Raw genomic sequence first — 23,685 nt, 5'->3', positions numbered from 1 at the left:
ATGTGGTGTAGGTGCGTAGATTTACAAATGTAGTTTGCTTTAGGGTTTGTGGTATTAATAGTTTTGTTGGTACGGCGCTATCTGGCCCTATGGGGAAGGAAAGTGCAGGTCATTCTACCGGTGTTTTGGTCACGTGGTGTAGGTGTGTAGATTTACAAATGTAGTTTGCTTTAGGGTTTGTGGTATTAATAGTTTTGTTGGTACGGCGCTATCTGGCCCTATGGGGAACGAACGTGCAGGTCAGTCTACTGGTGTTTTGGTCATGTGGTGTAAGTGTGCAGCACCTCACGTTGTCGGCCCATTCTACTGGTCTTTGGGGAAGTGGCTGCTGCACCTGTGCCCAACGTTTCAACCGTTTGAAATCTATGAGAGGTTCAATCCGGTCGAAAAAGTCTTTGCCGAGAAGAAATGGGAAAATATCCAGTGGTGATAAGCAGACTGGATGGACAAAACTCATGGGCCCCACTGCTAGGTGGATGAGGGCCATGGATGACATCATTGTATCTCTGTCAGTATAAGACTGCATCTTAACTGAGCAAGGTGAGTGTGCAAGGTTCTTGTTGGCCATGTCTTGCCATGTCTCAGCCTGCAATTTGCTAAACAGTTTGGCTGATATGAGTGTGACATCAGCAGCGGTGTCAATGAGGGCTTCCTGCTGGTAGGAATTCTCCAGGGTTACAGGCTTATATAGCTTACATGTTCTGCCATTTTCCAACAGGTTGCACAGAAACTTGGAGTTTGCATGGTTCGTTTATGCTGACCATGTCCGGTGTTAACACGTTTCCTCCTCAAGGTTGAGCTTGGCTCCAAGAGTGGTGCTGGAGGAGCAAGGTTTTCATCGTTGACTTGTCCTCTTTTTGCAGTCATTCAAATTTTGATAACCGACAGAAATATACAGACTTGCCAGAATATTTATATTTATTGTGGACTTAAAAAGCAAAGATACAAAATGTTTTTATTCCTGTGATTTTTCATACAGTAGACACATTACACTGCTTTTTTCTATAAATTTTTTCCACACTCGGAGCAGCAATTTATTTTCCTCTGTGAATTTTCATGTGCGTCTTCAGATTGCCCTTTTGCGTAAATCTTCTTCCACACTCAGAACAACCAAATGGTTTTTTTCCCGAATGAAGTCTCAAGTGTGTGATCAGATTGCTCTTGTGTCCAAATTCTTTACCACACTCCGAACAACCAAATGGTTTCTTTTCTGTATGACTTACTTTGTGTGAATGAAGACTACTCCTATATACAAATCTTTTACCACACTCAGAACAGCCAAATGGTTTCTTTCCTGTATGAATTATCATGTGTGACATCAGACTGGTCCTATAGCCAAATCTTTTACCACACTCAGAACAGCCAAAAGGGTTTTGTTCTGCATGAATTCTCAGGTGTTTGTTCAGATCGCCCTTTTGTCCAAATCTTTTACCACACTCAGAACATCCAAAAGGGTTCTGTTCTGCATGAATTATCATGTGTCTACTCAGATTGTCCTTTTGTCTGAATCTTTTACCACACTCAGAACAGCCAAATGGCTTCTCTCCTGTATGAATTCTCATGTGTCTGGTCAGACTGCCTTTTTGTCCAAATCTTTTACCACACTCTGAACAACCAAATGGTTTCTCTCCTGTATGGATTCTCATGTGTCTGGTCAGATAATCCTTTTGTCCAAATTGTTTACCACAATGAGAACAGCCAAAAGGTTTATCTCCTTTATGAATCATCAGTTGTTTGTTTTGTCTCCACCTTTTACACCAGACAGGGCAATTAAATGGTTTCTCATTTGCTTGCCTTCCTCTGTGTTGCTTTGAATAGTTCATGTGACCACATATTTTTCTATGTCCAGTGCAACTATGTTGTATCTTAGCAATGTCACAACTGCTTGGATTAACAGAGACATGGCTGCTTTTCAGACAGTTAAATACTGAACTGAGGTCTCTGGTCTGTTTACAATCATGACTGTCATCAGTCTCAGTTTCAGAACTGTCTGAGCCGCAAGCAGTGGTTTCTTGTTGACAACTATTTGGATCAGAGTTCCTGGCTGATTGTGGTCCTCCATAGTCCTCTCCATCAGCTTCCGATGTCAGTGTTTTGTGTACAGTTGAGCTGCTGGCTACAGGCTCAGCCTCTGTGCTCGCATCACTTTGGCTGTGATGAACCTGTGATGATGGTTTTTTATCATCAATTTCAGTCTCCAAAGTGACAGCAATGAAAGTGAAAGGGAACTTGGTAATATTAGCCTCCTCCACCTGATGAAGCTGCGCTCCTTGCTGACTTTTCCAGAGTTTTTCTTGTTCCTTTTTAGTGCCCTTCTTGTCAAAACTCAGATTCCACTTCTGCTGTTCTGGGAGAATTTCTTCTTTCATCAGCAACAAATGCTGCACATCTGCAAAGAATCACAGAAATGGATAACACTTATGTAGAATGACATTCATTAAAAAATAAAGACCAAGCTGCAGTGGTGAATGTGGCCTAAATACAGTAAGTTGTTGCACTGTGGGAACTGATACAAAATGTCTATCAGGAGTGTTTGTTGTACATTTCCCACATTCTTGACTGTATCCAATAGGGCTTAAAAAAATAATCGAGTAACTTGAAAAATTCGATTACAAAAAATGTTTGAGGCAAATTCTTTGCCTTGAGGCTTCGTTTAATGCTGTAGTACATACACCAGGCCAGTATGTGGTGCTGTAAGGCTCCCACAAAAACAGAGAAGAAGACTAAGAGCTAATCAACGTAGCAGGCGACACTACAAGATTACAAAGCCGCACACTGAGTAAAATAAAGCCTTTTAAGAGAAAGGGTCCACGCTGATAGTCTGAAAAAGACTTATTTAACATTTAAAGTGAAGCACTGTGCTTGTATATTAAAAAAAAAAAAGAAAAAAGAAAATGCGATTTGGTTCACTGGCTTGCTTCACAGATGAAGTGAAAGGATGTGCATTTTAAGTGAATCGTGTTTAACAATTAAAAAAAATGCCTTTATTCAGATTTCATGAGTTTTTAATCAACAGGCTGTACAGTTTATCAGTGCAGCTTTTGTGGAAACGCTGCACTCCACAGCTGTTTTTCAACAGGAAACAAGGAATTTGACTTCAGTTTAGGCTGTACTCTGTACAGCATGTATAAATATACACTGAATAAATCAAAGGAATAAAAAGTGCCAATGAAATGTGCAATAAGAGAGAGAAAAAAAGAATGTCCTGTCGGCAGACTGAAGATTTCACAGACCACCTGGGCTTATGGTTTGGCAAAGCTCCAAAACTCTTAATAATTACCTGGGAAAACACAGAGAGGGAACACCCTAAACTTAAAAATCTGCATGATGGCACAGCAACATTGTGCCATTGCTTAGGGAGAGCCATGTCACTATTGATAGTGTAAAAACACAAAAGTACTTTTTTTTCCGATTACTCGATCAATCACAAAAAAAATTGATAGAATACTCTATTCCAAAAATATTCAATACTGCAGCCCTAGTACCCAATTCATTTTAATTCAGTTCAGTTTATGTATATACGTGGTGGCAAATCACCACACGATTCGCCCCAAGACACTTCACAAGGGTAAACTCTAACCTTACCAACCTCCCTGAGCAAGCATGTAGGCAGCAGGGGTAAGGAAAAACTCCTTTGAGTGTAATTTCAGGAAGAAATCTCAAGGCCATACTAAAAATAACAAAGAGCATTTTGAGTCATGTCTTTGTGTCTTCCAGAATTGACTGCTGTCATGTGTTGTCTGGATTGACACTTGGGATCCTCGATCCACATTTTCTCACTTCTGATCCCGATACCTGAATTTGGGTATCTGCAGGTACCGGTAGTAGTCCAATACCAGAGCTCTGTTTGCTTTAATATTATCATTATTGTTGACTTTATATGAGGATATTTTGTATTCCCAGTTATACAGCTTCATGATGAAGTGGTATAGATGAGGATTTTCTTAAAAAGAAGACCTGAAAGTTCAGCTACAGCCCTGGTGGAGTCCAGGGGCAGGGCCCCCTGCAGCTCTAGGATTTAACACCTCTAAAATGTGATTGGCAGGCCCCATTTTAACTCATTTTAACTAAAAAAAAAAAAAAATACATTTACGTTGTAGTACTTGTAATATCAAAGTTCTTTTTTGCATGTTTCTGTCAAAGTCTAAGTTAATAAAATAAATAATGTGGAAAAGGTTAAAAACACGTTATTTGATGTAATTTGCTTTCTTCTTCAAAAATGACACACTGTTCCTTTAATCCAGTGGAGGCAGAGATTTTCATCTTGACAGTTTTTTTTTCAACATTTGAGTGGGATTACATAACTTAAAAAAAAGAAATTCGAATGAAATCTCTCTCTCTCTCTCTCTCTCTCTCTCGCAAACTGCAAACTTGGAACTTTTTAGAAACACAAATTTCTAAATGTATCATGAGCTACAGGGGTGGAGTTTTTTCCCTTTCAGCGGATAGAAGCTCTGTGTTCAGCTGCGCTCTGAGCTCTGCGTGTCACAGCCTCGGGACACTGTAGCAGCTGACTGCTGATCTCTGCTGTTTGCTGATATTTCATATTTCTTTAATTGCTTGTTTAAAATTGCAAAGCCAATTTTAACCCGAGAGCCAGGAGGAAATCTGCCGCACACCGTGGCTAGAATCCCGAGTCCTAAACTTCGAAAGAGTCCTTTCTCAGACCTTTCTCTGATTCCTCTCAGGTATCAGAAAATGCCACAGGTTGGATCGGAAATTTCCCATACGTGAATTATTTGATATCAGAAGCCGATACCGATATTGGATCAGACTGGCCCCATCCATAATTGGCACTAAAGACCATTAGATATCTGCAGATGGTTCAGAATTCTGTTGCTAGAGCCTTGACTAAAACCTGGAAATTTGATCACATTACACGTTACACCTTCTTTCCTTCACTAGCTTGCTGTTACTTTACGAGCTGATTTTAAGATCTTAAGGTCTTAACCCCTCCTCAGCCAAGTCCTGTAACTGTTCCCAGGTGATGGGTGATCTTGAGGTGTTCGAAAGCCAGATAGGAAACATAATACCTCCAGCATGTTCTGGGTCTTCCTTGGGGCCTCCTCCCAGTTGGACATGCCTGGAAGAACTCCCTATGGAGACGAGCATGTTGTGTGTGGGCCGCCAGAAGAGGAGGTACTGCTGGCCCACCATCAGAGGGCGCCCTGCCTGAAGTGCGGGCTTCAGGCACGAGAGGGCGCTGCCGCCATGGACACAGCCGGGGGTGACAGCTGTCACTCATTACCTCTTGACAGCTGTCAGCCATCTACTCAACGTCCTCTCACTCCATAAAGACCAGACGTCATCTCCATCTCGTTGCCGAGATATCATACTTCATTGGAGGTAATATCATCAGCCATTTGTGTTTATCTTAAACTGTATATTGTGAGTGTTTGCAGGAGTACCGGTCCCTCTTCCTGTGGAGGCTGAGTGAGTGCAGGACGGCACTCTTTTCCTCTGAGGGATTACTGTAAATACATCAGCATTCTGAGTGAGAGGTGGAGGTGGCATTCCCACCGTTGTTGTTACTGGGTGTACACACACCCACACTTGACTGTCTTTGTTCTCGCCAGCAGTACCAGATCCGACAGTCGGGGACGGTGATCACCTGGGAATTTCGGGACTTGGCGGCTCCAGTATTCACCAGGTTCTGTGGCGGCGGAAATCGTGTGGTTCCGGCTCTTCTCATGACAGACGTCTTCTATCCTTGAGCCTGCCCACACGTCACCTTTGTGGATTGACTGTAATTATATTCTGAGATTGTCTGTATATTCGTTGTGCACATTTCACAACATTAAATTGTTACTTTTTGGCTCATCTATTGGCCGTTCATTTGCGCCCCCTGTTGTGGGTCCGTGTCACTACACTTTCACAACAGACCAGGGGACATCCTTACTAGGTGCCCAACCACCTAAGATTGCAACTTTTGATGTGAAAAAGCAGTGGCTCTGCTTTGAGTCATTCCGACCTTAGGACCATAAATTCACTGGTAAATTGAGAGTCTCGCCTTCCGGCTGAGCTCCTTCTCCACGAAGGTCCAGTACAGTGTACATAAAACATCATATGCCGCCCCAATCCATTAATTGATCGCATGCTCCAATTTACCCCTACTCATGGACAAGACCCCAAGATACTAAAATTCCTCCACTTGGGCAATAACTCTCCCCTGACTCAAAAATGACAGTCCATCATTTATGAGAGATGACCATGGAATCAGATTTGGAGGTGCTGATTCTCATCCCAGTTACTTCACACTCAGCCAGAAACCTGCTCACTGTGCATCAGAGATCAACATCAGAACCACATCATCCGCAAAAACCAGAGATGCAAGTCTGAGGACACCAAATTGGACACCCACCGGTCCCTGACTGCACCTTGAAATTCTGTCCATGAACATCATGACTGGTGACAACACCCACTAGAAACAGGTCTGATGTAATGCAGAGAATGTGGACACAGCTCCCACTTTGGTCATATAGAGACTGGATCATACGTTGCAGCAAATCAGGTACCCCATACTCCAGCAGAGTTCCCTACAGGATATCTCAAGGGACCTGCTCATAGGTTAAGCTAGACATTAGCTGTTTCTTGTTGTCTCTGTTTTTCTGATGCTTGGCTTCACCATCAGATATGCAACGACAGTCAAAATTGTGCTTTGAAATAGGTTGGTACCAAGAATCAGAATGTCAAGCCCATGGCTGTGCACCGATGCTCCCCATTCAACCTGACAGAGCTCGAGAGGTGTTGCAAAGTGGAATGGTGCCCAAAGATAGCTGTGCCAAGCTTGTGGCATCAAATTCAAGAACACTTGGAGCTGTAACTGCTGCCAAAGGTACATCAACAAAGTACTGAGCAAAGGCTGTGTACATGTGATTTCTGAGTTTTATTTTTAATAAATTTGCAAAAAATTCAAAAACAGCTATTTTTCATGCTGTCATTATGGAGTGTTGTGAGGGAAAAAATGAATTTGTCTCCATTTTGGAATAAGGCTGTAACATAATGTGGAAAAAGTGAGGCTTGTGATGTCCAACACAGCACAGAGGTCTTGTAATGGATAGGAATTGTTTTTTTTTTCCTTTGAGTGGCACAGATAATTTTTTGTAGCAGCTTATTGTTTTGTAAATAGCTGTACAAAAACACCCGAAGCATTTCCTGCATTTTAATGTAAACAGTTGTATATAACTTTGTAGTCTGTGACATTTGTACATGCTTTTGAAATTAGATTTGCATTCTAATTTATAAAAATGGTTTGTTAAACATGTTTGTGGTTTTCACAGTAAAAAAAACTGTCTATTCAGAATTTATTTTTTGTGTAAATTTAGGTTCATTGTGTCAATACAGTGCATCGAAATGAAAGAAAAACTGTAAAGTCACACAAGTGAGGTTGTGCTGAAAAAAAATTACACCAAACAAGGCAAAGTAAACAGTTTTTTAAGGTAAATTATGAAGGTAAAGCCAAAAGTAGCCAAATACGGCCAATTACAACCCCTGGCAAAAATTATGGAATCACCGGCCTCGGAGGATGTTCATTCAGTTGTTTAATTTTGTAGAAAAAAAGCAGATCACAGACATGACACAAAACTAAAGTCATTTCAAATGGCAACTTTCTGGCTTTAAGAAACACTATAAGAAATCAGGAAAAAAAATTGTGGCAGTCAGTAACAGTTACTTTTTTAGACCAAGCAGAGGAAAAAAATATGGAATCACTCAATTCTGAGGAAAAAATTATGGAATCATGAAAAACAAAAGAACGCTCCAACACATCACTAGTATTTTGTTGCACCACCTCTGGCTTTTATAACAGCTTTGCAAGGAATGTTTTCACAGTTTTTGCTCTATGGCAAGATGCATTATCATCTTGAAAAATGATTTCATCATCCCCAAACATCCTTTCAATTGATGGGATAAGAAAAGTGTCCAAAATATCAACGTAAACTTGTGCATTTATTGATGATGTAATGACAGCCATCTCCCCAGTGCCTTTACCTGACATGCAGCCCCATATCATCAATGACTGTGGAAATTTACATGTTCTCTTCAGGCAGTCATCTTTATAAATCTCATTGGAACGGCACCAAACAAAAGTTCCAGCATCATCACCTTGCCCAATGCAGATTCGAGATTCATCACTGAATATGACTTTCATCCAGTCATCCACAGTCCATGATTGCTTTTCCTTAGCCCATTGTAACCTTGTTTTTTTCTGTTTAGGTGTTAATGATGGCTTTCGTTTAGCTTTTCTGTATGTAAATCCCATTTCCTTTAGGCGGCTTCTTACAGTTCGGTCACAGACGTTGACTCCAGTTTCCTCCCATTCATTCCTCATTTGTTTTGTTGTGCATTTTCGATTTTTGAGACATATTGCTTTAAGTTTTCTGTCTTGACGCTTTGATGTCTTCCTTGGTCTACCAGTATGTTTGCCTTTAACAACCTTCCCATGTTGTTTGTATTTGGTCCAGAGTATAGACACAGCTGACTGTGAACAACCAACATCTTTTGCAACATTGCGTGATGATTTACCCTCTTTTAAGAGTTTGATAATCCTCTCCTTTGTTTCAATTGACATCTCCAGGGTATACAACCCCTGGCAATAATTATGGAATCACCGGCCCCGGAGGATGTTCATTCAGTTGTTTAATTTTGTAGAAAAAAAGCAGATCACAGACATGACACAAAACTAAAGTCATTTCAAATGGCAACTTTAGTCAGTAACGGTTACTTTTTTAGATCAAGCAGAGGGAAAAAAATATGGAATCACTCAATTCTGAGGAAAAAATTATGGGATCATGAAAAACAAAAGAACGCCCCAACACATCACTAGTATTTTGTTGCACCACCTCTGGCTTTTGTAACAGCTTGCAGCCTCTCTGAGGCGACCAAGCAGAGGGAAAAAATATGGACTCACTCAATTCTGAGGAATAAATTATGGAATCACCTTGTAAATTTTCATCCCCAAAACTAACACCTGCATCAAATCAGATCTACTCGTTAGTCTGCATCTAAAAAGGAGTGATCACACCTTGGAGAGCTGTTGCACCAAGTGGACTGACATGAATCATGGCTCCAACACGAGAGATGTCAACTGAAACAAAGGAGAGGATTATCAAACTCTTAAACGAGGGTAAATCATCACGCAATGTTGCAAAAGATGTTGGTTGTTCACAGTCAGCTGTGTCTAAACACTGGACCAAATACAAACAACATGGGAAGGTTGTTAAAGGCAAACATACTGGTAGACCAAGGAAGACATCAAAGCGTCAAGACAGAAAACTTAAAGCAATATGTCTCAAAATTGAAAATGCACAACAAATGAGGAATGAATGGGAGGAAACTGGAGTCAACGTCTGTGACCGAACTGTAAGAAACCGCCTAAAGGAAATGGGATTTACATACAGAAAAGCTAAACGAAAGCCATCATTAACACCTAAACAGAAAAAAAAAGGTTACAATGGGCTAAGGAAAAGCAATCGTGACTGGATGAAAGTCATATTCAGTGATGAATCTCGAATCTGCATTGGGCAAGGTGATGATGCTGGAACTTTTGTTTGGTGCCGTTCCAATGAGATTTATAAAGATGACTGCCTGAAGAGAACATGTAAATTTCCACAGTCATTGATGATATGGGGCTGCATGTCAGGTAAAGGCACTGGGGAGATGGCTGTCATTACATCATCAATAAATGCACAAGTTTGAAATGACTTTAGTTTTGTGTCATGTCTGTGATCTGCTTTTTTTCTACAAAATTAAACAACTGAATGAACATCCTCCGAGGCCGGTGATTCCATAATTTTTGCCAGGGGTTGTATATATATATATATATATATATATATATATATATATATATATGCACTTCAATCGTCTTCATGCAGTTAAAAAAAAAAAGAGACTTGATGCGCTGTTCTAAGACACCTGATTATTTTGGCACACTAAATAAATTAAATAACTACACCACACAATAACCACACTAAAACACTCCACCACACACACCAAAAACACACTCCAAGCACGGCAAATATCACACAACTTTCAAAACTGAACACTTTCTGCTTTTCGCTCCACATGAAACCACAATTTCCCTTCGCTCAGCAAGCAAATTATGTGGATTGGGGATCATTGTTATTAGGTAATATATTTTACACCAGTGAAAGAAAAATTTGTGCATTGTGTGTATTGTGTGAAAAGTCCCATTTGCAAAATGCGTACACACACACACCCACGTGGGGTCTGTGGATTGTCATAAAACCACGTGAGGTTGGTGATTTTGGCTGGTTAGTTCCTGTTTTCCACCAATGGTAAACATAAAGGGGAGGTGATGGTCTAGTGGTTAAGCATTGGGCTTCAGACCAGAGGATCCTCTGTTCAAATCCCAGCCTGACCAGAAAATCACTAAGGGCCCCTGGGCAAGGTCCTTAATCCTGGTCCTTGATGTGTAAAGCGCTTTGAGCATCTGATGCAGATAGAAAAGCACTATATAAATACAGTCCATGTATTTACCCCTTTCTCCTGCTGAAGGTGAGGGAGTTGTATTTCTTTCCAGCCCCCTCTCTCTCCTGCAACAGAATGAGGAAATCAGTCATTTTTGCTGTGGGTGTCTGAAAAACACGCAGCAAATATGAGAATATTATCATCCCCAAAAACCTCGCATAAATTATTAATCATAAGTCAAGTTATACTTGGGCCATTAACAAAATTTAAAAAGTGGTGTTCAGGTTGAATTCCACACGTTCAACATGCATTCAAACAGACACAGAGTGGAATGGACTGTGTGCTATGTCCACTTAATTAGGTCATGTGACTTTTGACGTGGAGGCCACGGACCAAAGCCCAAAGCTGCAACTGCAACGCCTACATCCATTAGAGCCTGGTTTCTGGACTTTAATGTGAAACAAAAAGTTGTTCTACAGACTTGGAAGCAAAGAAATATTCAGTTTCGAGAGCATAAGATCTATTTCGACAATGACTGCTCAACTGACTTGCAGAGGAAAAGGAAAAAAGTCTGACCGGTAATAAAAAAAGTGAGAAGACATTACAGAGGGACAACAGGAAGAACCAACTGCTGAATCCAGCAGACATCAAAGCCATCATTCAAGGTGACAACAGAGAGGACAAAGTCACTGAGCGTGAGTAGGGAGGAGTCAGGACACTATGAGGGCAACCTGGCGGACCATCGCCACAGCACTTTGAGCTCTTTGCCAAGAAAGCCATATCTCTCTGCCAAGGGTAACTCTGGAGTGGGGAACCCCTGAGTTTGGTTATATGGTTATGCATCTGTTAATATCAGGCAAACCGCTGGGGTATTGGAAGTTGACATTTGTTTTTCATGTTTTGATACTCTGTTATCAATGTTTGGTGTCTCCAGGCAAACAATATTTTCAAAGTAACTACTGCTTCTGACTTTACTCAGATCTCAGGTATTAAGGAGTCAGTCAGAATAAAAACGGACACATTGACAGTAACTAGTTACAACATAAAGGAGTGAATAATCCTTTAATGAGAATGGAAAGTATGACCCTGCTGAAAAGACTGAACTGCTCAACAGCATTACTCCAGGAGACCCACCTTATGGCCCCTTCACTCATAACACAAAGTTAAATGAAAGAGACAGAAACCGGACGAAAAAATCCCCCTGCCAAAAAATGATTTGGCGAACTGTGAGAAAATTCCAGAAGCTGTCGGGAGGGACAGACGGTTGGACAGGCATGCACAAAACCGTCGCTGACACAGGAGCAGCAGCAATTATATGTTGGACAAATGTACACAATTCAATGAAAATGTGTAAGGAAAAAATGAGAGAGCACAGAACATTATAAGAACAAAGAATGTACTGTTTAAATATAAGACAACCATGTGACTGGTAATAATGTTTAACTGATGCCTGATGACTTGATGGTCTGTGTTGGAAATGATGAAACAAATGGATTTCATTTTGTCTGTTAAAATAAGTAGTTCTAAGATCTAATTAAAAAGCTGATGTATCAAGCTCTACCAAGCCATATAAAACACCACAGTGTAGCCACACTATAATGTGCACCAATATAATAACACAATTTTTGTTGTGATGTCTGCCTGGAAAAACCTTATGTCCTGTGCACCAACAACATTTCCAGGATTTTGTATAATAAACCATTTTATAATTTGTGTCAGTAGCATGGCCCAAGCAGAGGGTCACCCCTTTGAGTCTGGTCTGCTTGAGGTTTCTTCCTCAGAGGGTTTCTTCCTCAGAGGTTTCTTCCTTGAGGTTTCTTCCTCAGTGTGCTTGCTCTGGGGGTTGGTAAGGTTAGATCTTACTTGTGTAAAGTGCTATGAGGCAACTTTGTTGTGATTGGTGCTGTATAAATGAAAATAAATTGATAATGAAATTGAATTTTCTGGCACGTTTTAACAATAATAATGCATCATTGAAGTAAATGTGCATCGTGGAAAAGAATAAGCACAAGTAGGACTGGCCTAGGACTGGCCTCAAGTTGGAAAAGTTGTTCCCTAGTCTCTCATAGTCAATCAATCAATCAATCAATTTTTTTATATAGCGCCAAATCACAACAAACAGTTGCCCCAAGGCGCTTTATATTGTAAGGCAAGGCCATACAATAATTATGTAAAACCCCAACGGTCAAAACGACCCCCTGTGAGCAAGCACTTGGCTACAGTGGGAAGGAAAAACTCCCTTTTAACAGGAAGAAACCTCCAGCAGAACCAGGCTCAGGGAGGGGCAGTCTTCTGCTGGGACTGGTTGGGGCTGAGGGAGAGAACCAGGAAAAAGACATGCTGTGGAGGGGAGCAGAGATCGATCACTAATGATTAAATGCAGAGTGGTGCATACAGAGCAAAAAGAGAAAGAAACAGTGCATCATGGGAACCCCCCAGCAGTCTACGTCTATAGCAGCATAACTAAGGGATGGTTCAGGGTCACCTGATCCAGCCCTAACTATAAGCTTTAGCAAAAAGGAAAGTTTTAAGCCTAATCTTAAAAGTAGAGAGGGTGTCTGTCTCCCTGATCTGAATTGGGAGCTGGTTCCACAGGAGAGGAGCCTGAAAGCTGAAGGCTCTGCCTCCCATTCTACTCTTACAAACCCTAGGAACTACAAGTAAGCCTGCAGTCTGAGAGCGAAGCGCTCTATTGGGGTGATATGGTACTACGAGGTCCCTAAGATAAGATGGGACCTGATTATTCAAAACCTTATAAGTAAGAAGAAGAATTTTAAATTCTATTCTAGAATTAACAGGAAGCCAATGAAGAGAGGCCAATATGGGTGAGATATGCTCTCTCCTTCTAGTCCCCGTCAGTACTCTAGCTGCAGCATTTTGAATTAACTGAAGGCTTTTTAGGGAACTTTTAGGACAACCTGATAATAATGAATTACAATAGTCCAGCCTAGAGGAAATAAATGCATTAATTAGTTTTTCAGCATCACTCTGAGACAAGACCTTTCTGATTTTAGAGATATTGCGTAAATGCAAAAAAGCAGTCCTACATATTTGTTTAATATGCGCTTTGAATGACATATCCTGATCAAAAATGACTCCAAGATTTCTCACAGTATTACTAGAGGTCAGGGTAATGCCATCCAGAGTAAGGATCTAGTTAGACACCATGTTTCTAAGATTTGTGGGGCCAAGTACAATAACTTCAGTTTTATCTGAGTTTAAAAGCAGGAAATTAGAGGTCATCCATGTCTTTATGTCTGTAAGACAATCCTGCAGTTTAGCTAATTGGTGTGTGTCCTCTGGCTTCATGGATAGATAAAGCTGGGTATCATCTGCGTAACAATGAAAATTTAAGCAATACCGTCTAATAATACTGCCTAAGGGAAGCATGTATAAAGTGAATAAAATTGGTCCTAGCACAGAACCTTGTGGAACTCCATAATTAACTTTAGTCTGTGAAGAAGATTCCCCATTTACATGAACAAATTGTAATCTATTAGACAAATATGATTCAAACCACCGCAGCGCAGTGCCTTTAATACCTATGGCATGCTCTAATCTCTGTAATAAAATTTTATGGTCAACAGTATCAAAAGCAGCACTGAGGTCTAACAGAACAAGCACAGAGATGAGTCCACTGTCCGAGGCCATAAGAAGATCATTTGTAACCTTCACTAATGCTGTTTCTGTACTATGATGAATTCTAAAACCTGACTGAAACTCTTCAAATAGACCATTCCTCTGCAGATGATCAGTTAGCTGTTTTACAACTACCCTTTCAAGAATTTTTGAGAGAAAAGGAAGGTTGGAGATTGGCCTATAATTAGCTAAGATAGCTGGGTCAAGTGATGGCTTTTTAAGTAATGGTTTAATTACTGCCACCTTAAAAGCCTGTGGTACATAGCCAACTAACAAAGATAGATTGATCATATTTAAGATCGAAGCATTAAATAATGGTAGGGCTTCCTTGAGCAGCCTGGTAGGAATGGGGTCTAATAAACATGTTGATGGTTTGGATGAAGTAACTAATGAAAATAACTCAGACAGAACAATCGGAGAGAAAGAGTCTAACCAAATACCGGCATCACTGAAAGCAGCCAAAGATAACGATACGACTTTGGGATGGTTATGAGTAATTTTTTCTCTAATAGTTAAAATTTTGTTAGCAAAGAAAGTCATGAAGTCATTACTAGTTAAAGTTAATGGAATACTCAGCTCAATAGAGCTCTGACTCTTTGTCAGTCTGGCTACAGTGCTGAAAAGAAACCTGGGGTTGTTCTTATTTTCTTCAATTAGTGATGAGTAGAAAGATGTCCTAGCTTTACGGAGGGCTTTTTTATAGAGCAACAGACTCTTTTTCCAGGCTAAGTGAAGATCTTCTAAATTAGTGAGATGCCATTTCCTCTCCAATTTACGGGTTATCTGCTTTAAGCTACGAGTTTGTGAGTTATACCACGGAGTCAGACACTTCTGATTTAAAGCTCTCTTTTTCAGAGGAGCTACAGCATCCAAAGTTGTCTTCAATGAGGATGTAAAACTATTGAGGAGATACTCTATCTCACTTACAGAGTTTAGGTAGCTACTCTGCACTGTGTTGGTATATGGCATTAGAGAACATAAAGAAGGAATCATATCCTTAAACCTAGTTACAGCGCTTTCTGAAAGACTTCTAGTGTAATGAAACTTATTCCCCACTGCTGGGTAGTCCATCAGAGTAAATGTAAATGTTATTAAGAAATTATCAGACAGAAGGGAGTTTTCAGGGAATACTGTTAAGTCTTCTATTTCCATACCATAAGTCAGAACAAGATCTAAGATATGATTAAAGTGGTGGGTGGACTCATTTACTTTTTGAGCAAAGCCAATAGAGTCTAATAATAGATTAAATGCAGTGTTGAGGCTGTCATTCTCAGCATCTGTGTGGATGTTAAAATCGCCCACTATAATTATCTTATCTGAGCTAAGCAAGGTCTGAAAATTCACAGAGAAACTCAAAGTAACGACCAGGTGGACGATAGATAATAACAAATAAAACTGGTTTTTGGGACTTCCAATTTGGATGGACAAGACTAAGAGACAAGCTTTCAAATGAATTAAAGCTCTGTCTGGGTTTTTGATTAATTAATAAGCTGGAATGGAAGATTGCTGCTAATCCTCCGCCCCGGCCCGTGCTACGAGCATTCTGACAGTTAGTGTGACTCGGGGGTGTTGACTCATTTAAACTAACATATTCATCCTGCTGTAACCAGGTTTCTGTTAGGCAGAATAAATCAATATGTTGATCAATTATTATATCATTTACCAACAGGGACTTAGAAGAGAGAGACCTAATGTTTAATAGACCACATTTAACTGTTTTAGTCTGTGGTGGAGTTGAAGGTGCTATATTATTTTTTCTTTTTGAATTTTTATGCTTAAATAGATTTTTGCTGGTTATTGGTAGTCTGGGAGCAGGCACCGTCTCTACGGGGATGGGGTAATGAGGGGATGGCAGGGGGAGAGAAGCTGCAGAGAGGTGTGTAAGACTACAACTCTGCTTCCTGGTCCCAACCCTGGATAGTCACGGTTTGGAGGATTTAAGAAAATTGGCCAGATTTCTAGAAATGAGAGCTGCTCCATCCAAAGTGGGATGGATGCCGTCTCTCCTAACAAGACCAGGTTTTCCCCAGAAGCTTTGCCAATTATCTATGAAGCCCACCTCATTTTTTGGACACCACTCAGACAGCCAGCAATTCAAGGAGAACATGCGGCTAAACATGTCACTCCCGGTCCGATTGGGGAGGGGCCCAGAGAAAACTACAGAGTCCGACATTGTTTTTGCAAAGTTACACACCGATTTATTGTTAATTTTAGTGACCTCCGATTGGCGTAACCGGGTGTCATTACTGCCGACGTGAATTACAATCTTACCAAATTTACGCTTAGCCTTAGCCAGCAGTTTCAAATTTCCTTCAATGTCGCCTGCTCTGGCCCCCGGAAGACAATTGACTATGGTTGCTGGTGTCGCTAACTTCACATTTCGCAAAACAGAGTCGCCAATAACCAGAGTTTGATCCTCGGCGGGTGTGTCGTCGAGTGGGGAAAAACGGTTAGAGATGTGAACGGGTTGGCGGTGTACACGGGGCTTCTGTTTAGGGCTACGCTTCCTCCTCACAGTCACCCAGTCAGCCTGCTTTCCCGGCTGCTCGGGATCTGCCAGGGGGGAACTAACGGCAGCTAAGCTACCTTGGTCCGCACCGACTACAGGGGCCTGGCTAGCTGTAGAATTTTCCACGGTGCGGAGCCGAGTCTCCAATTCGCCCAGCCTGGCCTCCAAAGCTACGAATAAGCTACACTTATTACAAGTACCATTACTGCTAAAGGAGGCCGAGGAATAACTAAACATTTCACATCCAGAGCAGAAAAGTGCGGGAGAGACAGGAGAAGCCGCCATGCTAAATCGGTAAGAGCTAGTAGCTACGCTAAGCTAGCGGATTCCTAAAAACACGCAAATTGAATAATGTGTAAATAATTTAGAGGTGATTCAGCAGAAGGAGTGCTTTAGTTAAGGCATGTAAAGATTACACTGGGAAACAAATCGTAATCTAGATAACTAGATCAATCTAACTGCGCAGATTAAACAGCTAACAGATACAGAAAAACACCGCTGTGCTCCGGAACAGGAAGTGATACAATACCGCAGTGAGAGCCAACCACCAGTAGAGGCAAGCAAGGTCCAAAAAGGTAGTCCAGACAGTAGGAGCTGAGTGCAGCCGTAAGCAGGCACTCGTCCACTCTCTTTCTGCATTAGATTCCAAATTTGGACATTCATGTCAGGTGTTGCTCCGGATTTAAGCTTAATGTCATTTTTCAGTGTGAGGATCCAGGATGAAGAGTGATGCCACTTTGGATGATATCCAGTCATCTGTATTTTCCCCAAATGGAAAACAGAGAAAACTGACAACAGGCTCTTTGGCTGCAAAGTCAGTAAAGTGCCTGTCAAATTCTGACAAGATGCTGTGCACGTGATTATCATAACGTGCACTCTCAGGCTCCGCCCAGTCTGTGTCCTGCTGCTTAAGTTCTGTGTCCATGTGTGGAAAGTTCTGCAGGTCTCATTGTTGCAACCTGTTTGATAGCACGTGTCATTTGCTTTTAAACTTGATTTCAAATCCAAAAGCTGTGCATATTCAGCATAGTTTGAACATTTCAGAAATGTTGTTGTGAGGCCGGTTCGATGTATTGCCAAATTCTTGGAAAAGTCTTTGGAGATGGCTTATGGCAGAGGTGTAGTATGTTGCATTGCATTGTGTGTATGTTGTCATTACTAATTTTCATAGAGAAATCTGTGACATTCATGGGACTCAAATGAATGATGATGAAAGGTGACAGCATGTCATGTCACTGCAATGTCCTGGCATGGCGTACACAGCAGGACCATTTTAATTGAAAAAACGCCCACCTTAACTCATACGTGGCACACGCTAGCCCATTCAGATTGTAATTAAAGTGCACCCAAGCCAGCTGCTACTACGTAGTAAGTAAAGTGTGATACTTGCTACTTGACCCGAGTACCACATGAACTGCAAAAATAAGGGCCCAGTGAGGAGGTCGTGATCAAATATATAAGGCTGACCGTGTGTGTGTGTGTGTTCACGCACGTATGCTTTCAACCTAAGGGCCCCAGTGACCTCCCTCTTGGTGCCCCCAGTCAGCATACAAGTTTGGTGTTGATTGCTTAATTACTGTGGCTGTGCATAGCGGTGCATAGCAGGTTGTGATCTAATATATAAGGCTGAACGTGTGTGTGTGTGTGTGTGTGTGTTCGCGCACGTACGCTTTGAACCTAAGGGCCGCAGTCACCTCCCCCTTGGTCCTCCCAGTCACCATAACAAGTTTGGTGTCGATTGCTTAATTACTGCGGCTGTGCAGAGAGAACATACAAGCACAAATACACGTGCTCAGCTTTATATATTAGATGTTTTAGATCCTTGAGTTCAGCTCATGAAAAATGGGAGCAAAAACCAAAGTGTTGCATTTATATTTTTGTTCAGTGTATGTGACACCCCAAAGACCGTGACCATAACTTCTTTACAAATGTTACGCCATAATAGATCTCTATTTTTGTGTTAAAGAGAGATGCGTATATAAAGTCACAGACTGTCATATAAAACCTCTAACAATATCAGACCATGCTCCAATAGTTATGAGAGAATGATAACCTAAACAATGAGGAATGAATGTTTCTTTTCTGAATTACCCATAAATAATTAAAAGAATTAAAAATAATTGGAATGAACATATGGAACATATTGACAATGGTGATGTTTCAGTATCCACCTTATGGGAAGCTGCAAAAGTTGTTAAGAGGGGCAAATTAATTTCTTTGTCATCCCAAATGAAAAGAGATCATGATAAGAAACAAGTACAATTACAAAAACTCAAACAGAAATTAGAAAAAGGACATAAAAAGACAAATGATGAGAATACTTTGAAATCTCTCAGTCAGCACAGACTAACAATGAATGATTTGTTGACACACAAAGTGAAGGGCACTAGGGCTGAAATGATTACCGTAATTTCCGGACTATAGAGCATACCTGAATATAAGCCACACCTACCAGTTTTAAGAAGAAAAAAGAAATTTTACATAGAGACCGCAGTTGTCTATAGGCCACGGGTCTCCACGTTGTACCATGAGATATTTACATAGAAAGATGTTAGACTCCCTCCCTAACGAACACAGTCTGTGGGATTACTGAGTGTGCGAACTCACACTCATCAATACTGTTTCTGTTCTCTGCCAGCAGTACCAGGTCTGACAGCTGGAGACGGTGGCCACCTGGGGATCCAGGACTTGGCGGCTCCGGTGTTCTTCAGATCCGTTGGCAGTGAAGGCCGTGTGGGATCCGGCTCGGTTCTGGACGGACGTCTCCTATCCTCAAGCCTGCCCACACGTCACTCTACATATAATTATCTGTGGTACCAAAACTGTATTTGTCTGTATTCCGTTGTGCACTTCACAACATTAAATTGTTACTGTTTGGCTTATCCATTGCCCGTTCATTTAACGCCCCCTGTTGTGGGTCCGTGTTCCTACACCTTCACAACAGGATTTCTCGGCCAGCGTCATGGATCCCGAGGGGCGTCAACCATCGCTTGAACAGCCAATGGAAGAGCGAGGTGCACAGGCGTCAGCAGGAGGCGTGTTAGGTGAGTTGCAGCAAATCTTAATCGCTTTCACTGCTCGGTTGGACTTAGTCACCGAGCAGAATGTGATTCTCAATCGGAGGATGGAGGCTCTCACCACCCAGGTGGAAGCGCAGGCTCAGGGTGCTGATGCAGCACCTCCTCCTGCTGACTGGGGGCCTGAGACAGACATTTCTCTGGTCGTTCAACGAACCCCCCACCATCCCCTGAAGCATACATAAGCCCTCCGGAGCCGTACGGAGGCTGTGTCGAGACGTGCGCAGACTTCTTAATGCAGTGCTCGCTCGTCTTTTCACAGTATCCCGTCATGTACGCGTCAGATGCCAGCAGGGTGGCTTACGTTATAAATTTGCTTCGAGGAGAGGCACGCGCCTGGGCTACGGCGCTCTGGGAGCAGTATTCACGGCTCCTAACGACGTATACTGGGTTTGTGAGGGAGTTCAAGCAGGTTTTTGATCACCCCCATAGAGGCGAATCTACATCAAACTTGCTGCTGTCAATCAGACAGGGGCGTCGGAGTGCAGCGGAGTACGCAGTCGACTTCCGCATCGCGGCAGCGAGGTCCGGCTGGAACAACGTTGCACTCCGCGCCGCCTTCGTAAACGGACTGTCTCCAGTCCTGAAGGAGCATCTACTGGCTAAGGACGAACCGCGGGATTTCGCTTGTTGATCTGGTTATACGATTAGATAACCGATTAGAGGAACACCGTCGGGAGCAGGGCGGGGGGCGTGGCCGGGCACGAGCCGTCCCTCTTCCTTCCGGGTCCAAAAGGGTGCCGCCTTCCCCACGCTCCACAGCCCGTGACTCTCGTGTGGCTACAGCTCCCCCTGCTGACGAAGCTATGGACACGAGCAGGGCTAAAGTCAATACGAAGCTCAGACAACGGAGGCTGGTCCGCGGGGAGTGTTTTTTCTGTGGCTCGAGTGAGCATTTACAGAGGGACTGCCCCAAGTGGTTAAACGACAACGCCCGCCCTTAGAAGCTGGGCTAAGGGTGGGCCATAACACGCACGCAGGGAAACCCCGCAAATCCGCACGCATCCCACTTACGATTCTGAGTGGGGATCTGACCCTTCACGCCCCAGCACTGGTAGACATGGGGTCGGAAGGGAATCTGCTGGACAGCAAATGGGCAAGGGAAGTCGGGCTCCCTCTAGTGGCTCTACCTTCACCTTTGAAGGTACAGGCACTAGATGGCACCCTTCTTCCATTAATCACACACCAGACACAACCAGTGACATTGGTGGTGTCTGGTAATCACAGGGAGGAGATTGTGTTTTATGTAACACCTTCTACCTCCCGTGTGATTTTGGGTTATACTTGGATGATAAAGCACAATCCCCGGATTGATTGGCCGTCTGGGGTTGTGGCTCAGTGGAGCGAAACCTGCCACCGGGAATGCCTCGGATCCTCGGTTCCGCCTGGTGTGACAGCTAGTGAGGAAGTTAAAGTCCCCCCCAATCTGACAGCGGTGCCACGTGAGTACCACGATCTTGCTGACGTTTTCAGCAAAGATCTGGCGCTCACCCTTCCCCTGCACCGTCCGAACGATTGTGCCATTGATTTGATCCTGGGCGTTGAGTACCCGTCCAGTAGGCTGTACAACCTCTCACGTCCTGACCGCGAATCAATGGAGACCTACATCCGGGACTCGTTAGCTGCCGGTCTGATCCGGAACTCCACCTCCCCGATGGGTGCTGGTTTCTTTTTTGTGGGCAAGAAAAACGGCAGACTCCGTCCATGCATTAATTACAGGGGGCTGAACGAGATCACGGTTCGCAACCGATACCCTCTGCCCCTGTTAGATTCAGTGTTCACGCCCCTGCATGGAGCCCAAATTTTCACAAAACTGGATCTTAGTAATGCGTACCACCTGGTTCGGATCTGGAAGGGAGACGAATGGAAGACGGCATTTAACACCCCGTTAGGTCACTTTGAGTACCTGGTCATGCCGTTCGGCCTCACTAACGCCCCCGCAACGTTCCAAGCTTTGGTAAATGATGTCTTGCGGGACTTACTGCATCGGTTTGTCTTCGTATATCTAGACGATATACTCATCTTTTCCCCGGATCCTGAGACTCATGTTACGCATGTAAGTCAGGTCCTGCAGCGGTTGTTGGAGAACCGGCTGTTTGTGAAGGGTGAGAAGTGTGAGTTCCACTGTACTTCTTTGTCCTTCCTGGGGTTCATCATCTCCTCGAACTCCGTCGCACCCGATCCGGCCAAGGTAGCGGCGGTGAGAGATTGGCCCCAACCAACAAACCGTAAGAAACTACAACAGTTCCTCAGTTTTGCTAATTTTTACCGGAGGTTCATCAAGGGCTATAGTCAGGTGGTTAGCCCCCTGACAGCCCTGACCTCCACTAAAGTCCCCTTCACCTGGTCGGATCGGTGCAAAGCCGCGTTTAGGGAGTTGAAACGCCGGTTCTTGACTGCACCAGTTCTGGTGCAGCCCGATCCAAATCGCCAGTTTATAGTCGAAGTGGATACCTCTGACTCAGGGATAGGAACCGTGCTATCCCAGAGCGGGGAGTCCGACAAGGTTCTCCATCCATGTGCCTATTTTTCCCGCAGGTTGACCCCGGCTGAAAGGAATTATGACGTCAGCAATCGGGAACTTCTTGCAGTGAAGGAGGCTCTGGAGGAGTGGAGACACCTGTTGGAGGGAGCTTCGGTACCATTCACGGTTTTCACAGACCATCGGAACCTGGAGTACATCCAGACCGCCAAGCGTCTGAACCCCAGGCAAGCCCGCTGGTCACTGTTCTTTGTGCGTTTTGACTTTCGGATCACATACCGCCCCGGGACAAAGAACCAACGGTCTGACGCTCTGTCCCGGGTGCACGAGGAGGAAGTCAGGACCGAGCTGTCAGACCCCACTGAAACCATCATCCCCGAGTCCACTGTCATGGCCACCCTCACCTGGGACGTGGAGAAGACCGTCCGGGAGGCCCTGACACAGAACCCGGACCCGGGGACTGGACCGAAGAGCAAAATGTACGTCCCACCAGAGGCCAGGGCTGCAGTCCTGGACTTCTGTCACGGTTCCAAGCTCTCCTGCCACCCAGGTGTGCGAAGAACCGTGGCAGTTGTCCGGCAGCTCTTCTGGTGGGCGACCCTGGAAGCAGACGTCCGGGAGTATGTCCAGGCCTGCACCACCTGCGCCAGGGGCAAAGCGGACCACCAAAAGACCCAAGGCCTCCTCCAGCCTCTGCCAGTGCCTCATCGCCCCTGGTCTCACATCGGCCTGGATTTCGTCACGGGCCTCCCGCCGTCCCAGGGCAAGACTACCATCCTCACGATAGTGGACCGGTTCTCCAAGGCGGCCCACTTCGTGGCCCTCCCGAATCTCCCGACGGCCCAGGAGACTGCAGACCTCCTGGTCCACCATGTCGTGCGTCTGCATGGAATTCCATCAGACATTGTCTCAGATCGTGGTCCTCAGTTCTCCTCCCAGGTCTGGAGGAGTTTCTGCAGGGAACTGGGGGCCACCGTAAGCCTCTCGTCCGGGTACCACCCCCAGACGAACGGGCAGGCAGAGCGGACGAATCAGGAATTAGAGCAGGCCCTCCGCTGCGTGACCTCCGCGCACCCGACGGCCTGGAGTGACCGTCTGGCCTGGATCGAGTATGCTCATAATAGCCAAGTGTCATCTGCCACCGGCCTCTCCCCAGTCGAGGTATGTTTGGGGTACCAGCCCCCATTATTTCCGCTAGTGGAGGGAGAGGTCCGGGTGCCCTCGGTCCAAGCCCATCTGAGGAGGTGCCGTCAGGTGTGGCGTACCGCCCGCTCTGCCCTGCTCAAAGCCCGGACGAGGGCTAAGGCCCATGCAGACCCCGGCCCCTACGTATCAGCCCGGGCAGGCGGTCTGGCTATCTACAAAGGACATCCCCCTGCAGGTGGAATCCCAAAAACTTAAGGACAGATTCATAGGACCCTTCACCATCCTAAAAGTCCTCAGTCCAGCCGCAGTGAAGCTAAAGCTGCCAGCTTCACTGCGGATACATCCGGTCTTTGATGTGTCACGACTCAAACCCTGCCACACCTCTCCCCTCTGTGCCCCTGGAC

General features: G+C 43.9%; 1 protein-coding gene across 1 annotated transcript in view; it reads right to left on the bottom strand.

Annotated features, from left to right (window-relative positions):
• Window positions 1–1,020: 1,020 nt before the first annotated feature.
• Window positions 1,021–23,685, bottom strand: part of LOC117519363 (zinc finger protein 260-like) — a 44,355-nt gene continuing 21,690 nt past the window's right edge. The window contains exon 3 of the mRNA XM_034180715.1: window positions 1,021–2,389. Within this exon, the coding sequence (XP_034036606.1) occupies window positions 1,035–2,389 (1,355 nt within the window). The 3' untranslated portion in view covers window positions 1,021–1,034. The remainder of the gene's footprint in view (window positions 2,390–23,685) is intronic.

The sequence above is a fragment of the Thalassophryne amazonica genome, chromosome 10 (assembly GCF_902500255.1).
Source record: "Thalassophryne amazonica chromosome 10, fThaAma1.1, whole genome shotgun sequence".
Taxonomy (NCBI): Eukaryota; Metazoa; Chordata; class Actinopteri; order Batrachoidiformes; family Batrachoididae; genus Thalassophryne; species Thalassophryne amazonica.
The sequence above is the reverse complement of the archived record's forward strand: the minus strand, read 5'-3'. Positions and strand labels throughout refer to the sequence as shown.